This window comes from Schistocerca piceifrons, chromosome X (genome assembly GCF_021461385.2).
Source record: "Schistocerca piceifrons isolate TAMUIC-IGC-003096 chromosome X, iqSchPice1.1, whole genome shotgun sequence".
Taxonomy (NCBI): domain Eukaryota; kingdom Metazoa; phylum Arthropoda; class Insecta; order Orthoptera; family Acrididae; genus Schistocerca; species Schistocerca piceifrons.
Genome location: NC_060149.1, coordinates 575,447,529 through 575,467,723, shown reverse-complemented (window position 1 = coordinate 575,467,723; position 20,195 = coordinate 575,447,529). Strand labels below are relative to the sequence as shown.

At 37.8% G+C, this 20,195-nt stretch overlaps 1 protein-coding gene across 1 annotated transcript in view; it reads right to left on the bottom strand.

The window, feature by feature from the left end:
• Window positions 1-19,262, bottom strand: part of LOC124722526 (mucin-12-like) — an 87,327-nt gene extending 68,065 nt beyond the window's left edge. Inside the window, exons 1-4 of the mRNA XM_047247676.1 lie at window positions 19,247-19,262; window positions 19,054-19,125; window positions 18,097-18,152; window positions 17,823-17,965 (exon numbers count right to left, since the gene is read on the bottom strand). Of these exons, the coding sequence (XP_047103632.1) occupies window positions 17,823-17,965; window positions 18,097-18,152; window positions 19,054-19,125; window positions 19,247-19,262 (287 nt within the window). The remainder of the gene's footprint in view (window positions 1-17,822; window positions 17,966-18,096; window positions 18,153-19,053; window positions 19,126-19,246) is intronic.
• Window positions 19,263-20,195: the final 933 nt, after the last annotated feature.

Below are 20,195 nucleotides of genomic sequence, written 5' to 3'. Positions count from 1 at the left end.
AATAATGACTAGCTGGAAAAAAATTAAAACACTTCTTTTCATAGAACATGGGTTGGGAGTGCCAATTGCATGCATAACTGAACATTGGTTACTTTGTCAATATTCATGTGCATGAAATAAAACTTTGTGAAATGATCACCAGCAGAACACTCCATCTGAATATACTTTGCTACATAAGAAAGTAGGAAGGAAGACTGTGTTTAACGTCCCATCGTCATTGAGGTTATTAGAGATGGAGCACAGACTCAGATCGTGTCATGGATGGGGAAGGAAACCAGCAGAGTTATGTGGCTCCCCCTGTCAGAGGTTCGAGTCCTCCCTTTTGTGTGTGTGTGTGTGTGTGTGTGTGTGTGTGTGTGTGTGTGTGTGTTCTGTCCTTAGTGTAAGTCAGTTTAAGTTAGATTAAGCAGTGTGGCCTAGGGTGATGACTTCAGCAGTTTGGTCCCCAAGAACTTACCACAAATTTCTAAATTTTCCTTTTCCAAGGAACCATCCCAGAATTTGCCTGTAACGATTTAGGGAAATTGTGGAAAGACTAAATCTGGATGGCTGGATGCAGGTCTGAGTTGTTGTCGACCTGAATGTGAATTCAGTGTGCTAACCACTGTGCCACCTTGCTACAAAAAAGCATTTTTAAGGCAATTTCATGTTTTTTGCAGTTTGGGCCGAAATTTTCACCTATGTTCACATTTATTACAAATGTGAATTTTTCAGGTCCCTACAAACGATTGTCCAGAACTTAACTTACAGATCATACTTTCATTATGTTTTTGTTGTTCCATAGTTGATTCTGTATTATTGGAGATGTGATCTGTATATACAACTATTTTAATACATGTGGAAGGGAGATGAGGGCTTAATGTCCCATTGGCAAAGAAGTCATTAGAGACGGAGCACAAGCTAGAGTTGAGATGAGAATCTACCATATCAGTATCAGAGGAACCACCCTATCCTTTGCCTTGATCGAGCTAATGAAACGACGAAAAACATGAATCTGCATGGCTGGAGGGTTAGTTGAACCAAAATTCTTCTGAACGAGAGTCCAGTGTCTTAGCAGTGTGTCATTTTGCTCAATATATTATTTTATTACAGTACTCTTTATGGTTTGCAGCAATAGCTCTGAGAATGTCGTACATTTCTAAATGAATTTGCCCATATTTATTACACCTGTTTCTGTTTAATGAGAAGTTTGCCACACATGCTGTAGATGTGACAGATTGTCCCAAGATACAAACTGCAGTAATCTGGGACTTAGTGTGAGAAATATATGTCAGATAGGAGATTGTGGTGTTTCATACATATTAGGAAAACAACCCTCAAATCCTTTTTGCTAATCTCTTAACTAATCCTGCAAACAGTTTCCACTCATTGCCTGTCACTGTTTAGTAGACAAACTATTTCAGTATTTTACACGTATTAATAACTACTGTCAACTGTTCTAGTTACTAAGAGCAGGAGCACTCTATGTGTAACTTATGACCTGCTGGGGCATGAGAATGCAGTTTTTCATGAAGACATTGTTGATAAATGCTACACTGATTTCTTGCCATATCAGATCTGTAGGAAATAAGCTACTTTGTTTAATTGGGTGAATTATGTCACGGGGTTGTCACAAAGCTACAGAACTTCCACATGCTACCTGAGATTCTGTTTATTATGGAGGATCACTGGTAGTGATGCTCATCTTGTTACATTTCTCTGTGGTCTTTCAGCATCAAGCGTCTGTTTTCACGTCCCACACCATTAAGAGTATAGCCGCTGTCTACGTTAGAGTAGTTATTGTAAATTTTGACATTAATGGCTTATTTGATGTTCAGATCCCAATATGTTTATGTATGGGATATGGTTTCCATTTCAACGAACATAACCATGAGTGTGTTCATGAGACTGTGTGCCGCAACAACAGATTTGGCAAAATAACACTATTTGATGAGGCGTCATTATTCTCTACATTGTTCTGAAATTTTTTCGTCTTGATTGAACAATGTAACTATTACCCCATGAACAAAGCATTTTATAAATCCCAGAAGCACTGAGACGAAGGATGTCTTTTTCTGAGCACATCATCTCTAATTTAGGTAGTGTGGTCAGAAAATAGCTTCAATATGGTGGCTGACTAGGACTGTGCTTTATTTTCTGTAGCTTCCAAGAAAGGAAGGAAAGCTATAGTCAGATCACCCTCGTCATCTTATTCATTACAGGCATTCTTATGGAATATCATTTCCAGATATCTGAACTCAGAAACCAGGTGCTCATTGTCAGAAACAGATTTAGCTTTCTGCCTCATTCATGATCTGCTGGAGAAAATGAAGTTTAATGGAGGACTAGGCTAACAATTTTTAAATAAAGAATATGGTATACACAATTTGAATTTGATGTAAATGCCCAAAATATAATTTCCACCTACAGTCCTTTCTCCTTTTGAGTGGGAATGTGTTGATATGACCATGGTAGCCCGTTTAAGAGCTAATCTAATCAGAACTACCACTACTGTGGGTGGGGAGGCGGAGGGGGGGGGGGGGGGGGGGGGGGGGGAACCATCAACCATTGATATAGTGAATGAGAGATTAAGTTAGCCATCTCTAACAAATAAAAACATGGCAACATGCACTCATCACAAGATTATCAGCCTATACCATCCCTTCTTTTATTCAGAGCAGCAACAAATAATAAGAGCCCTAGTATGTATTCAAACTGTTTTCTGACACCCTGAGAAAAGAAGAGATTTGGTGCCCAGGAAAAGACATCCTTCAGCTCAATGTTCCTCGAATTTATAAGTTCCCTGCGAATGGGGTGGGAATTACACTCAATACAAAGTAATTCTATAACACTGCACAAAACACCAATGCCATATTAAATATCTTGATTTCGTCAAATCTGTTGCTGCCAAACCTAGCCTCATGAACAAACATACACTATGTGATCAAAAGTATCTGGATACCTGGCTGAAAATGACTTACAAGTTCGTGGCGCCCTCCATCAGTAATGCTGGATTTCAATATGGTGTTGGCCCACCCTTAGCCTTGAAGACAGCTTCCGCTCTCGCAGTCATATGTTCAATAGGGTGCTGTAAGGTTTCTTGGGGAATGGCAGCCCATTTTTCATGGAGTGCTGCACTGAGGAGAGGTATTGATGTCAGTCGGTGAGGCCTGGCACAAAGTCGGCATTCCAAAACATCCCAAGCAAGCCCTCTCCATGAAAAACATGACCACACCATAACACCACTACCTCCGAATTTTACTGTTGGTACTACACACGCTGGCAGATGACGTTCATTGGACATTCGCCATACCGACATCCTGCCATTGGGTCGCCACATTGTGTACTGTGATTCGTCATTCCACACAACATTTTCCCACTGTTCAGTCGTACAATGTTTATGCTCGTTATACCACATCAGATGTCGTTTGGCATTTACTGGAGTGATGTGTAGCTTAGGAGCAGCCGCTTGACCATGAAATCCAAGTTTTCTCACCTCCCACCTAACTGTCATAGTTCTTGCAGTGGATCCTGATGCAGTTTTGAATTCCTGTGTGATGGTCTAGATAGATGTCTACCTATCACACGTTACTACCCTCTTCCACTATTGGTGGTCTCTGTCAATCAACAGATAAGGTCAGCCTGTATGCTTTTGTGCTGTACATGTCCCTTCGTGTTTCCACTTCAGTATCACATCGAAAACAGTGGACCTAGGGATGTTTAGGAATGTGGAAATCTTGCACACAAATGTATGACAAGTGACACCCAACCATCTGACCATGTGCGAAGTCCGCAAGTTCTGCGGAGCACCCCATTCTGCTCTCTCACGATGTCTAATGACTATTGAGGTCGCCAATATGGAGTACCTGGCAGTAGGTGGCAGCACAATGCAGCTAATATGAAAAACTTATGTTTTTTGGGGTTTTCCGGATAATTTTGATCACATAGTGTATGATTATGTCAGTTGAAACAAAAATCTTGTGACATGCCTCTACCAACTGGGATTTGTATATCCAAGAAATCAGAATGAGCAACAACTTTAACCAGGACAATGGCTATGCCCTTAGTGGTGCATGGAAACAGAAGCTTGATCCTGAAAGGCTACAGAGAAATAAGCTGTGTTCTACAGCATCTAACAATACCAGCATCACTACCAACATTCTTCTGTCATATATAGAGACAATCTCTGGCAGCATGTGGAAGTTCTGTGACTGGCATCTCCACAACATAATACAGCCAAACAAATAAAAGTACTTGATTGTCTACATGTAACTCCTGGCAATGACGATCGAGGAAGTAGTCAAAATCTTGAGATTACACGCAAATATGACGTGACAAGAAATCTGTGAAGCCTTTATCTAACCACAGTGGCAATTACAATTACTATGTTGTTTCATAACCTGTGACCTCTCACATTTTTCTCTCATCATGTCACACTTTTTTACTAGTTGTGCACGTTTTGTAAATTTAATTCTTGTCCATTTTCTTTGTACTATTAATCTACTGCTTGAACAAATATTACATTCCCTGACAATTTCTTTAAATGTGTAGCCCATGTCACCTACATTGACTAGCTGAATGCACATCAAACTCCCAAGTGTTTGTACACAATTGTACGGCTGCCAGTCATAACATATTTTTTAATTGCCTTTTTGGCCAAACTAATCAGCACTGTGGCAATGTGTGACAAGTTATAACACCTGATCTTCAAAATCAAGTAATGCTTGGAAAGTACAACACAGGATGTACACATAACTATTGAAATCAAGATAATGAGTTAAGGACTTAACCTTTGTCAGTAGTTAAGTTCTGATTTTGTCCAATATAAATGGTTTTGTTGAAAGCCTGAAACTGTGAATACAATGGGTGTGTTTATAAATAACTTTCTGCAACCAGTCATGATTTTCTTTTCATTTATTTTTACACAATGCATTTTGGGAAATGATTCTTTTCGAAGTGTTTATTTCTTTGTATTATTCCATTTTTTCGTAATGTTTTAGACGTGTGAGGTCCTGCTTTGTTTTTTTTTTTTTACTATACTGCAATATATAAAAAATGCACGAATATTAGTTAGTCACAGATTTTTATATGTAGCTAGTGGCGAAATTTGGAAGAACTTTTACAGTTTTCTTATGGGCCATTTGTGCAGAGAGTCACACATGTTAAACATCACTCATAACATGTGAGCTGACTCCCCTTCATGCAACCTTTTTTTAACATATCAGAACAAAGACCATTTATGGCATAGCGGTTTTCTATTAGGAGAATAAATTTTGTGCATTTTGGACCTAATGTTTGGATTACTTTGTATGGAAGTGAAAATGACACACCAAGGCTAAGGTAGTACTATAAAAGCACAGACCAAGGTACAATCAACAGGCTTGACAAGTTTCAGAGAAGGAAACAATGTTAAACAAAGCAATTCCAGATGTTGATTTAAGAGTGCAATGCAATTTAGAGTATGAAGAATAATAGTGATGAGCATGTGAAAATACAGGAAATGAAAGAGAAAAAGTGTTTTTTTTAGTAATAACAATGAGTCAAATTGAAAATAAAAGTAGAAGTGAAGGAATGGAATGAACACAATGACATAAACGGAACTCCGAAAACTTCCAGTGCCTCACTGTAGCAGCAATGCATTTTATTATTTTAACTGTCTATTGTCTCTTTGTAAGAACACAGAGCTGTAGACCTTTCATATACCTCTTCTGTTTATGTACGCAGATGCTTGTTCTTTTGCTAGAGATGTAGCTCAGGCGTAACTATGATGGTGAGGGATAAAGTAGGGTTGGAGGCTCTATTTCTATCTTCTAAATAGAAACTTTTACTGTGAAATGCCCAAATTCATCGTCAGAGGAAATATCTAACACTTCTTGACAAATTTTGGTATTTTTGCATTCAGCATGGCAGTATACACAACAGCACGGAACCATGTGTACACAACAGCTTCATGGTATTGGCTATTAGATTGTTCTACATGTGCTGGGATATGAATGGATAGTTGTGAATAACCTCAAATTTCTTTTACAAAAAGGAAATTAAATGCAGAAAACTGCTAAACTGACAGAGATAAATGGACTACTGTACTCCTAGCTGTCATAATAAAGATTCCTTCCTAAGGATTCAGAGAATTGGTTGGGATCAGATTGATCAGATAGGGTACAGGGAAGAGTAGAGGAAGCAATGTAAGCACTGTGCCAGCTTCCATTCAGAGATTATACAAGAACTGTATAGACAGAGAAGTACAAGTAGAGTAGTAGTAGTAGTAGTAGTAGTAGTAGAAGAAGAAGAAGAAGAAGAAAAAGAGAACAGTAAATGCGTGAAATTTTTTAAAAAATGTACAGTTTATCATTTACTTATTTACTGCTCTCCCACATTTCTTCTATTTTTTGTTTCCCCATTTTTATTTATTTCACAATTCCTCCTTTATTTCTATTCACTTTTCTTTAATTGCACTATTCTTCCCATTAAAAAAAAAATTCATTTGTTCTCATAACCCATATTAAATGTTCAATCTATCCAAGCCTCTAATTATCTGATTAACTGGAACATGGGTCACTGATGTACTTTTGCATCTAATAATATTCTCACCAACATCTTTTGCTTTGCCTCCCTTCTACTTCAAAATAAATGAGTCCTTCTAGTCATGGTGTTGAGTGATTTGTCCCGCCACCCCACCCCCTTCCCCTTCCATCTACCCTACCAATCCTAATGAATATACAGGGTGATTCAAAAAGAATACCACAACTTTAGGAATTTAAAACTCTGCAACAACAAAAGGCAGAGCTAAGCACTATCTGTCGGCGAATTAAGGGAGCTATAGAGTTTCATTTAGTTGTACATTTGTTCGATTGAGGCGCTGTTGACTAAAGTTTTTGGTCCCTTTTTCTTCGAAGGTGCTATTGTAACTGGACTACAGTATCTGGAGATGTTAGAGAATTGGCTGTTCCCTCAGCTCAAACAAGAAGCACAACAATTCATATTTCAGCAGGATGGAGCGCCACCACATTGGCACTTATCTGTCCGTAACTACCTGAACGTCAACTACCTGAGGCGATGGATCGGCCGCCAGGCAGCCCGTGACAGAGCACTTCATCACTGGCCTCCAAGAAGCCCTGATCTTACCCCCTGAGATTTTTTCTTATGGGGGTATGTTAAGGATATGGGGTTTCGGCCACCTCTCCCAGTCACCATTGATGATTTGAAACGAGAAATAACAGCAGCTATCCAAACTGTTACGCCTGATATGCTACAGAGAGGGTGGAACGAGTTGGAGTATCGGGTTGATATTGCTCGTGTGTCTGGATGGGGCCATATTGAACATCACTGAACTTGTTTTTGAGTGAAAAAAACCTTTTTAAATACTCTTTGTAATGATGTACAACAGAAGGTTATATTATGTTTCTTTCATTAAATACACATTTTTAAAGTTGTGGTATTCTTTTTGAATCACCCTGTAGATGGGTGTCGGACAAGGCCCAGCAGAGACTGATGTCAAAAGAATTGCAGCATCATAGCAAAGAGGGGTGACAGCATCATAGCAAAGAGGAGTGAGGAACGACCCAATTAGCATATTCTATGAAACAGCAAATGAAGTTGAGCATGTTGTGCTCAGTGGTTATGCTTTGAAGCTGTGGCCAACTTCGATCTTGATACCATCTGGTGGTAACCATTCATTCAGGTGGATAGCAGGTTGATGGTTATGGCCATATAAAAGCATGTGCAAAAGTCACGACAGCAGACATATGGTACAACTTTGATGAGGTAGGACATGCCCTCATAGATACTGAAACACTATGTTTTGGGTGGATGCACAGGACTGGTCTTGCAACTGGGCTTTTCACAGGGATATGACCTATGTGGCAAGGGGTTGAGGATATATGTGGTGTAAGATATTTCATACACTGGATGGTTCAATACAAACATACTGTCAAATATTCTCACATTACAAGCTATCCTACAGTCCACAGTACAATTTCCATTTCCCATCCCTTTCAGTTTTCCACATACCTATTTATGTTTACCAGGTGTAGACGTATGAAACTGGAATTTGGTTGCAATAATTACACGACTGTTGTCTGAAACTGATAAACAATATTTATTCACAATAATCACCATTGCTATTTATACATAAAAAAAGCCAACAGTAGTTCTTCTTATGAAGTGAACCAGTCAGCGAACCATTTTCGTATGAATTGAAGTGTTTTTCAGTGACAGTGTGTCCCAGTGATAATTGAATGGAGCCAAGTCTGGAGAATAAGAGAATAAACCACATGCCTTAGTACTTCACAACTGAATGCCTCAATGACTTTGTGTTGCCTTTTTCCGTATTCCCGTCATTTTTCACATAATGCTTGATTTAAATCAATCATTTGCTGTTGGTGGAGATCAGTGTTCACATTTTCACCAGGTTTTAGCAGCTCACAATAGATGAAACCCTTCTGATCCCACCAAACACAGAGCACTGTCATCTTTCCAAAGTGATTTGGTTTTGCAGTGGATGTCTATGGTTTGTCTGGATACACCCATGATTTACAATGCTTAGGGTTCTCAAAATATATCCATTTTTCATCACCTGCCACTATTCGATGGAGAAACAACTTTCTTTTGCATCTGGCAAGCAGCATTTCACAAGTGGTCTTTCGATTTGTTTGCTATCTTTCTTTCAGTTCATGAGGAACCCATTTTCCCACCTTCTGTATCTTTCCCATTGCTTTCAACTGAAAGGAAATGGCTTTCTGTGTCACATTTAATTGTTCTGTGAGTTCCTATTGAGTTTGAGTATCATCTTCATCCAATAAGACCTGCAATCCGTTGTCTTTCAAGTTTTTCAGTGGTTTCCTGTGCTTGTCATTTCTCGTGTCAAAATCACCACTTCTGAATTTTTTGAACCACCCGAAACACACTATTTTCCCAAGTACGTGTTCACCAAAAGCTTTGACAATTCTTCAGCAGTTTTCTTCACATGATAACAGAAAACCAATGCTGTCCACAAATCGTAGTTCGTAGTAGGCACAAAACTCGACATGTTTACAGGTTTGAAAGAGATACCAATGTATGAAACTTGGGTTACTATGTTCCGACATCAGTTGACAGCCGTTACAGTAAGCAGTTGGCAGCTAGCACCATCTATAGGGGCAGTCCAGTTTTATACTATTACACCTGGTGTCTTCCGTCTTATACTGTATTTCCTAAACTGAAGTACCTGCTCTCTAGCAAATGGAAGAGTACACCACATATCACATCACCACTTCCTACTGCTGCCTCTTCAACATGTATCGACCCCCTAAAACTCCCTGCCAACATTGTAGAAGCCCAGAATATAAACATATGCAAAACACAGCTGTCAGTCTATGCACTAAGAAACTCAATCCTGCAGAATGTCCTTTCCACAGTCTCACCTTCAGCCCTATACGCAAATTCAATCTTGCTGTACTGTCAAAGATCTATTCTCTTTCTTCTGCTCCCTGCAGTAGAAAAACTTTCCTGCCACACAACTCTGTGACTAAAACTGAACCGATGCGAACACTGAACCTTACCTCTGCCACAGCATATCCTCCGCCTTCATAGATGTGTACTCTCCTCCAAACTTACGCAACAAACAGATCTTCCCTGCCACATTTGCACACAGCCCTAATTGTCCAAATGTATGCACACCTCTATCCAAGTCTCCATTTCTTTAGTTTTATCTTTTCCGTCTCTCCCGTTCACTCAAGCTTAAACCATCTACCAAAATCTACACCCACACTATTTTCTTTGCAATCTCCCTATACCTCTTTTCTGCCTTGCCAAGTTTTCTATGACATTCAATCTGTTCAAAGACCACAAGTGTTTGGTGTTAAAAGGCATTTGGGTGCCACAGCCGCCCGTAAATGTACCAGCTGGAAAACTGCAACTCCACAGTAAAAATTAATTCTGGGCATAAAATATATTGCCATTCAGATGTCTGGGTGGGAGACGCTGAGGAACAACCCACCTAAATAGGGAAGAAATCATGATTAAGAAGAAGAACAGGGGATATTAAGACCCTCTGGCAAGTGGAGAAGTTGGAGAATGTGGAGGAGGAAATGAGAGTGGATATAATGGGAATCTCTGAAATATGATGGGAACAGAATAGAGAATAGATAAGTCATAAATTCAAAGTATTTGACTAAGGAGGAAAATGTAAAGGAATTTGTGCTGTTGGCAAAACATTAGACCTACACGTCAATGAAAAAATGACATCAGTGAGATATGTACATGAAAGGTTGATAGCAGTGAAAATCAAAAGAAGGAAGAAAACTCTTGTGGTAATACTAACATACTTGCCAAACAGCAGACAGCCTAATGAAGTAAATGAAAACTATGCGAACACAGAGGATATAATAAGACAAATAAAAAAATGTGGGCATGGTTAATAGTACTGAGTAACTGGAATGCAGTAGTATGTGAAAGCCACGATGAAAGATTATGGGAAGCTATGGATTAGGAAAAAAGACTGAGAGGAGAGCTCTTGGTACACTTTTGGAAAAGAAACTGCTTCATTACTGGAAAAACTCTGTATGGACAATACAGGAGAACACACACTTGCAATGGTCCAATTGATGCAAACACATGCCAGATGTTCTGATACAGAAAATATTTAGAAATTGTTTGAAAAATGCTGAGACATTACGAGGAGCCGATAACAATTCAGACCGTGTCCTTTAGTAGGAAAAATAATTATTGAGCTGAAACAAAAATTAATGTGAAACGACTTAAAAAAGGAGTAAGTGAGGAAAGTAAATGGAAAAGGAAAAAAAAACCTATGAGAAATGAGTTACGTATAAGACAGCAGTAACAATTGGATTTCATTGAAAAACTGCACTGTATTTACTCGATTACATGATGAGGTTTTTTCTCATTTTTGTCATTCAAAAAATACAGTCATCCCACATTCCCAGATTAAACAACTGCTGCTGATGCCACTGTTTTTACGTTGAGTAATCAATTAGATAAAGGTTTTATATACCAAAGCAGCACTTCCTGTCAGTTTAGCACAACACACTGTACTAAAAACAATGTGTTTTGGAGAGATGTTTAATGCGGTGTATCATTGGAACTGCATAGTTTCATAATATGCAAGTATAAATACAAAAACCTTTCAGTATGACATATGTTAGCTTCATAAGCCATGAAATCAAGATGCCAGCAGCTTGATTTGCTTGTGTTGGCCAATCACTGAACAGGAGACACCATCTTTTCAGGTAACTGTTTCATAGAATATTACACAAGCAGCATGTATAATACAGACCCTTAACATCTCATATTGAAGGTATTTTAAATCAGTCTCTGCAACTACAACAAAACACATATTTTGTCACCCAATCTGTTTTATTTTATTGAAATAAAACATTACCAGTGATCTGCAATGAAAGATTTACAATATCGCTTGCTTCCTAAATTGAAAAACAGTTTGCTCCAAAAGATGTTGATTTTACTTATGGTATTTTATGTCAGATTTTCGCTCACATCAGTAAACATCTGCTTGCACATTTTTGAGGTATTCCTTTGTTTGGCATGTTGTTACTGGCCTAATCCCACATTCTTTACAGAACTAAGCATTTCTTGATGTAAAACCCAACCCAAACACAGCACCACAAACCAATGTGGTGGAAGGCTGGAATCAACAGTACCAAATGAAGGAATAGCTAAAAAATGTGGAAGCAGCTGTTGTTTCCTGACATGAACAAAAATTGAACATAAAACACAATAAGTAAAATCAGCATCTTTCGTAATGAAATGCTTTTTGATTTAAAAAGCAGGCCACATTGTAAATATCTTTTACTACATACCATGGATGATGTTTTGTTTCAATCAAACAAAACACGTTTGGTGACAAAATGCACGTAATCTTGTAGCTGCAAAGATGGACTTAAAATACCTTCAAGATTCATACAGCATTAGCAGACAATATGATGACACAAATGAAATTAATGTCTCAAATTAACATATACAATGAGGTGACAAAAGTCATGGGATAGCAATATGAACATATACAGATGGCGGTAGCATTACCTGCACAGGGTATGAAAGGACATTGCATTGACAGAGTTGTCATTTGTACTTAGGTTATTCATTTAAAACGGTTTCCAACACGATGATTATGGCCGCAGCACAACAGGAATTAACTCTGAACACAGAACGATAGTTGGAGCTAGACACATGGGACAGTCCATTTCGAAAATTGTTATGGAATTCAATATTATGAGAGGAACAGCATCAAGAGTGTGCTGAGAATACAAAATTTCACTCATTACCTCTCACCATGGACAATGCAGCGGCCAACGGCCTTCACTTAACGGCAGAGTGCCAGTGGCATTTGCTTGCAGTTGTCAGAGCTAACAGACAAGCAACACCACATGAAATAAGCACAGTAATCAATGTGGGACATATGATGAATGTATCTGATAGGGCAGTGTGGTGAAATTTGCCATTAATTGGCTATGGCAGCAGACAACTGACATAACTGCCTTTGCTGGCAGCATGACATCACCTACAGCGCCTCTCCTGAGCTTGTGACAATATCAGTTGGACACGAGGTGACTGGAAAACCATGGCCTGGTCAGATGAGTCCCAATTTCAGTTGATATGGGTTGATGGTCGGGTTCTAGTGTGGTGCAGACCCCACAGAGATATCGACCAAAGTTGTCAACAATGCACTCTGCAACCTGATGGCTCTATAATGGTGAGAGCTGTGTGTACATGGAATGGATTGGGTCCTCCAGCCCAAATGAACGGATCATTGAATGGAAATGATTACGTTCGGTTACTTGGAGACCATTTTCAGCCATAAATGGATTTTGTGTTCCCGTACAATGATGGAATTTTTCAGTTTGAAGAACATTCTGGACGGTTTGAGCAAATGATTTGGCTGCCCAGATTGCCTGACATGAATCCTATCGAACATTTATGGGACATAATTGAGAGGTTAGTCTGTGCACGAAATCCTGCACTGGCAACACTTTTGCAATTATGGACAGCTATAGAGCCAGCATGGCTCAATATTTCTCCAGGGGACTTCCAACACTTGTTTAGTCTATGCCACATCAAGTTGCTGCACTAAACTTGGCAAAAGGAGGTCTGACACAATATTAAGAGGTATCCCACGACTTTTATCACCTCAACGTAAACACTATTGTAAAAAGCAATGCTAAGCCTTCACAAACTGTGATTAGACAAGAACCTAATATCACAAGCTCATGATCAGCAGTGACATTTATATCCTTGCTTGTCAAAAACATTTGGCTGTTTTTTTCCTAATATGTCACTATTTCCATCACTCGTGTTTGGAGCCCCTAAAGCTGCCACCGCTCTACCACATGGTTAATTTTCAAGGTTTGCTACAATGTTAATCCTACGTTGTACAATTTCTGCTAATTCAGCTGTAGCGCACCACGAGAACACAACATTGTTGTCACTCAGTATGCTTATATTGTCAGTGCTGTAAGAAATGTAAACTGAAGCAACTAACAATGGATGCAAAATACAGCTGTGACTCAGTTGAGAAACATGGGTCTGCAAGTTCGCAGTTACCAACTTGTTCATGAAGACAGTAGAATGCTAGTTTTAAGTTAATGGCGACTCATGAAGCACAGGTCACAAACAACTGTGCAGCAGGAAAAAAATTTTGTGTCACTGAAGTGAATGTTTGTAGATGGCATCAAGATGAAGAATAAATTAAAGAATGCCAGTTCCACACACCAAACTTTCAGGGGACCATAGCAGGGGAGGTTATACAATTTGGAGCACCAAGTTGTTCAGTACATGGAAGAGAAATGCAATGAAAGCTTCCCGATCACTTGAGAGGTTACCTAAATGAAAGCACTGAGATAAGATTGATGTGTGAGGATGAAGAAGACAACAGGGCTTACATTATGATGCAAAACTGTGCCACCTCAGCAGCTTCTCATGGTATATGATGAAAAACTACTTGCAGCTTAGCATCATATAATCCAAACTATCTGCTAGGGCATAGAGGCAATATCTATCAAATGTCTGTTTATTTTGATATGCAGTCAAATGTTACTGTCAAGGTGACAGGCATGAAAAGCATTCATATAAGGATTTCTGGCAATGAAAAGGTCAGAATAACAGTAATACTGGGTGCACTGGCAGCTCCTTCGGCCCCTTATAAGATTCTTCACAGGAAAAAAATACCTAAACAAAAACTGAGTGTAGGGCTTGCTTAACAGAAGGAAAATGTTGGTGCTGGATGCTGGATTCTTTCAGAGGACACCTCACCCAGAATGTTAAGGATCTGATAGCAAATAACAACACAGACCTAGTTATAATGCCTAGTGGTTGACCTCAACTTCAAGTCATCAGCATTGTTGTGAACAGACCTTTTAAAGATCACCTGTGACAGCTTCATACTGAGTGGCTTCTTCAACCACTCCAGATGAGAAGTTAAAGAAACCCTCAGTACCCATGTGGGGCCAGTGGATCCTAACTGTCTGATGCAGAATCTCAAGTGGGCCAGAAGGTGACATACTGAAGGAAAAAATTCCAGTAGGCTTACAAATGAAGATAGTGATGTGCAAGATAGTGAAAATGCTAAGTAAGGAAAACCATTTCATTTTATTTCCCCTTTTATTGACAAATGTAGACAATCAATAAATGGTGTAAGCTTACAATGGATAAGGGAGATACTTGGTAACAATAAAACAGTTTGTAATTTTGACCAGTCAGATTAGGTTAAAAATAAATTTTCCCCAGGAGCCTATACCTCAATGTGGGCGGAGGGGGGAGTCTTCTATCCAGGGTCATCTTATACTTGGGTATGTACGAAGCAGCACAAGAAATAAATGGTCTTCAGGAGAAGAGTTATATTAAGAAACCATAGGTAACTGTGAAACGATTAATAAGATGAGTGGGGGGTTGGGAGGGGGGAGGGGGGGGGGGGATAAAAAGAAATATTAAAACACCTTCCGCAACACACGAGTTCTTAACCAAATTTGAAGCTGATAAAATTAGAGCAGAATGGCTACAACAGAACTGTGAAGAAATTTAAAAACTACAAAGCAAGGGAGGAATGATGTGACATACTGAGACAAATAACTTGAACTTCAGAAAGCGAAAGGGGAATACTATGTGGATGATAAAAGATGAGAATGTTAATGAAATAATGAATGACTGGGACAGGTACTTAGAAGAATTTTATGCTGCAAAAAGTCCTCCAGATGCTTTGTAAATACAGGATGAAAAAGAACTGTTCAAAGAAGACAAATGATTTCAAATCATTACGAAGAAGTTGAGCTGGCACCAATGAAAAGGAACTGTGGAGAAGGAACTTGTGCAGATGGAATCAAAGGCTCAAGCCAAGGGAAGGTAGAAATACTGTAACTGTGCAGTAACATTTATCACAGAGATGAGTAGTGGGCAGATGACTACACAAATACGATAATGCTGCAAGTACTAATGAAAATTAATGGCATGAAATATACAGAATATAGGACATTAAGCCTGAGATCTCATTCGGCAAAAATGCTACTACAAATAATGGATAGAAGATTGCAATCAAAAGTTGAGAAGGAATGGGATGAAGAACAGTTCAGCTCCAGTAGTGTGAAAGGTACAATAGGTGGAACTGGACTGTTACAAATATTTGTAAAGTGATACCTAGAAAAAAGTTCATGTCATTTTTGTTGACTTGTAGAAAAGTCTTTGACAAAGTTTGATGGGCTAAACTTTTGGTTATCCTGGAGCAGATTGGAGTTAATTGGAAAGAAAAGCGACTAATAAGCACAACACCACAACAAGTAAAAGTAAAAGTAAAGGTAGGAAATGAGACATTAGAAAGATTTAATATCTATTTAGATAATTCAGTTAAAAAAAAGAGTGTTGTGACAATAGATAGCGAAATGTATAAGATTTGCTGACAACATTTTATTACTACATGCAAATGAAAAGTCAATCAACAATATGTTAAAAGAAATGAACAGCAGCTACAAGGAAGATAGAATGACAATAAAATGTTCAAAAGGCTAAGCCAACTATTTTTATTAGGCACTCAAGGAAAATAAAAATGAAAATTTGAGATCAGTTAACTGAAGAAGTTGATAAGAGTTAGGTATCTAGTATGTAAAATAACTAGTAAGATGGCATGAAAACAAGGGTGGCTATTGTGGAAGAAATGTTTTACAGTAGTAGTATTTTCTACAGACTATTAAATAAACAGACAAGGAATACATTACAGAAGAGTTTTGTATGGAGCATTACCCTGTATTGCTCCATAACAAGGACATTGTGGTGTATACATATAAAGAGGATTATGAGATGTGTATCTGGAGAAGAACAGGAAGAGTGTAATGGACATGTATAATAGGGAATGAAGTTTTGTTACACAGGATGAATGAGAAAAGAAATACTGGGGACAAATGGTTAGGACACTATGCGTGAAGAAACTAGAAGTTACGGTCGCTGGGATAAGAAACAAAGAGGAAGAAGCAGGTAGCAGTTAACTGATGATACAGAAAGGGTCGAGGAAAACCAGGAGGACTGGAGAATGCTCAACTTGCCATAATGAACTAGTCTTACGGGCAGAACAAATACTACTACTACTACTACTACTACTACTGATAATAACAGTAATAATAATAATAATAATAATAATAATCTATTTAGAGGAAGGAGCAACCAGTAGGGAAACCACTGCCTTTTGCTAAGGTGCATACAGTATTAAACGTATTACTAGCACCATTAGGTTATCTATGAATTTTTCAAACAGCTATCATATTACAGAACAATCCAATAAAATTAATGTAATTACATGGAACAAATAAGGGGGAGCAATAGCTACTGGCCGACATAAATGGGAGTTTCACTCCTGTGAAAAATGCTTAATCTAAGTATGACAATTGTTCTGTAAACAACTCTTGCCAGTGGAATTAGCATTCTGTAAATACCACAGAACAATGAAAGAATTAAATTTACATAAAAATATAAAGAATTCTATTGTCCACCAAAATAAATGACATATGTTTAATAACTGCTGGATGGAGAAAAACACTTTCAGACCTCTGGAATCAATATCACAAAATAAACTGCACCCACACCTAAAGTTTAGTAAACTAAAGAAAGTGTTTGCAAACCTGTACAAAATGGCACCACGAAATGTGCACTACCTATTTTTATGACTAATGAATGATTACTGCGCATGAATACAACCAATTATTCAAAAAATAAATTATAAAACTTACTGTTATTAGAAAAATTAAATCTATTAAAGATGGTAGGAAGGAGTTACTTAATCAGCATAAAGATAATTCAACATAAATGCCACGCAATTAAATGAGATTGAATATGCTTTATTCATATTCATCAATCTTGGACAGGATATATCTACTTTTTCTAACTGGAATAAAGTGCAAATTGCCCAAATTAATGAGATAATTAAACAAATCATACATTTAGCTCTTACATACAATGCAATTTCAGGAGACACAGGGAAGTGCATGATAAAGGGCAACAAATAAGTGAAAAATATTAACAAAATTCAAATATTAAACACATAGAAAGTAAAAATCAAATATAAAAGATTGAAATAATGGCATTAACGAAAGAGAAGGTATGAATATAACACTGATGGCTGGTATATCATCTCATAACTAGCCTGCCTTTTCACAACACACACTTTTGTCTGGGATCTGACTCTTCATCTCTGCCCCTACATTTTTAAGGATGCTTATTTATCACACACTGCAAGGCAGTTGTCAAAAATTACCTGAAAAGATTATCTTCCACCAGCAACATAGTACACAAATAAAAACAGAGCAGTTAACAATACAGTCTGCTACGCCTCAATGAATATGTTGGAAACAGACCTGACTATCCATTGGATCATACTATTTTTGACTTCTGCAGTGGAATTTTGTAGCAGTGCACAAACATGTTCCCAGGCTGATAACAGGGCATTTACTTTGTCACGATATTGCTTGTTTGGATCAGTTAATGCGTGTTCAAGGCCCTGGAAAACAAAAGAGGATTTATTCAGTTTCATTTTTCTCTCTGCACATCTGGTTTGCTTGAAACATAACAATCTCCTTTGTACAATATTTACTTAATGAAAAAAATTTTGACTATTCCAAGCTGACTAACGAATACCTGCACACAATTAAGTGGTAGCAAAGAGCAAAAGATTTTAATATGAAGACCTTCAAAATCCAAATTTTTCTTTTATCTTCATGTACACACAAGAATATACAAGAATAACACAAACACTTTTTATAAACAGATTCACATTACATTGAGTCCATTTATAATTTGTTACCATGAGGCCAAACGAATTTTAAAACAAAGAAAGAAAACAGTGAGTAATGTATTTTACATGACAAAACAAATGACAAGCTTTATATTTAATAATTAATTCTCTGTGGCCGATAAAGGTGATGTACGAGGGTGTGCGAAAAGCAATGCCTCAAAGGTTTTTTTGTGTAAAAACTCGTAAAGCTTTTTAAATTAAACAAATATTACTAGCATTCTACGTCTTTATTCTTAGTGTCTACACATTTGAAGCCCTCTGCCGGTACATGCCTCTGAACTGTAGCATGTAACATGGTGGTGTGTAACGTAACTATGTCAGTGTGTGAGAAACAGTGTGCTGTAATCCAGATTAAAATTCACAGAGTTCATCCACACATGGAACATTCTCTCCTTCAACATGACAGCGCCAAACCACACACAAGCACTGTGACTTCTGCAACAATCCAACAATTTGGACCGAGTCATCAGTCATCCTCCATTTAGTACCAACTTGGCCCCACTTAATTGTCATTTGTTTCCAAAACTTAAAGAACACTTTTGAGGACTTAACTTGGATGGTGGTTAAGTGGTACAAGCAGAGATGAGGTGGTTGCTCTTTCAACAAAGTCAAACATTCTAGATTGATGGTATCAACAAATTAGTCTAACGTTGGGACTAATGTGTTCGTTGCCAGGGTGACTATGTCAAGAAATAAATATGTAGACATGAAGAATTCAGATGCAGAATATTACTAACCTTTGTTTTATTTAAAATGCTTTAAAAGTTTCCACATAAAAAATTCGGAGGTATTACTTTCCAGCATGCCCTTATACCACAGACATGTATCAGCAGATGTGTGATCTAATGGGGAAGGCAAAAGGACTACTGGAATACAAAACCAAATAAGGATTTTTAAAGTATGTTCATGATGAAAAAGTAGGTACGCATGTAGTTTTCATCAGGAGAGAGAAAGAGCTCCACTAGAAGAGGTACGAGAAGGTCTGACGCAGAGAAGCAACCATGTTTATGAACAGAAACTGCTGGACGGTGTACAGATTCTGATAATATAACTATTTTCATATACATGGCTAACTTAAATGCAATTAATGAAACACTCAATTGCAAGAGAGAAAATTTGTTAGGCGGCAAGGGAAAAAAGCCAAAAGGACAAAGTAGTATGCACTGTAAGCACATCTGTGAATGTTGCACGTAACAAATGGTCATAATGTGATTCTGATGGAAGGTCAACTTTATTTCGGACATTTAAATTAATGTTCAGAACATCTGGGAAGGAAGAAGTCTTCAAAAGGCCAGGATGACAGTACATCCTTTTTTTATAGTTAATGAATAGTGAAAACATTGCAGCGATATGGGAGTAAGTGTATGGATTTTGAGGAACTATTTCTTTGTATAACCTTTTTATTTCTTTTCCTTACTGTGGAAGAAGGACCATAAACAAAGATTACGCATTCTCTGAAGGTCTCAGGATCTCACTAAAGTACTTCTGTTGGTTGTGTGATTTCTTAGATCCAGTTACATTAAATTCTGTGTATCAATATCCAAGCTGCAGTACAGACCATGGCAACAAGTACTTTGTAATATTATTAGTTATTTGCTTTCTTGATCTAAAATGTATGATATAAAAGTGGAGTGACAGATAGTATGTCTTCTGCCCTTATCCTTATGGTACTTACAGAAAGTATAAAATGGAAGACAACAATACTGTTTATCAGTATGCCTGAAATGCTAATTCCCCTAATTTATACGTACTTCATGAGAAAGTCGCTTCCTTTTCAATGATTGCAGTATAACTGTCCAATATTTGCTACCCTTTAGTATGAATAAACAGGCAGATAATGAAACTAACACTACCAAATTCCTTCAAACTCTTACATCAGGTTCCTAAAAACCCCAGACTTGATTAGAAAACTTAATTATAAGCTCTCTTTTCAGAG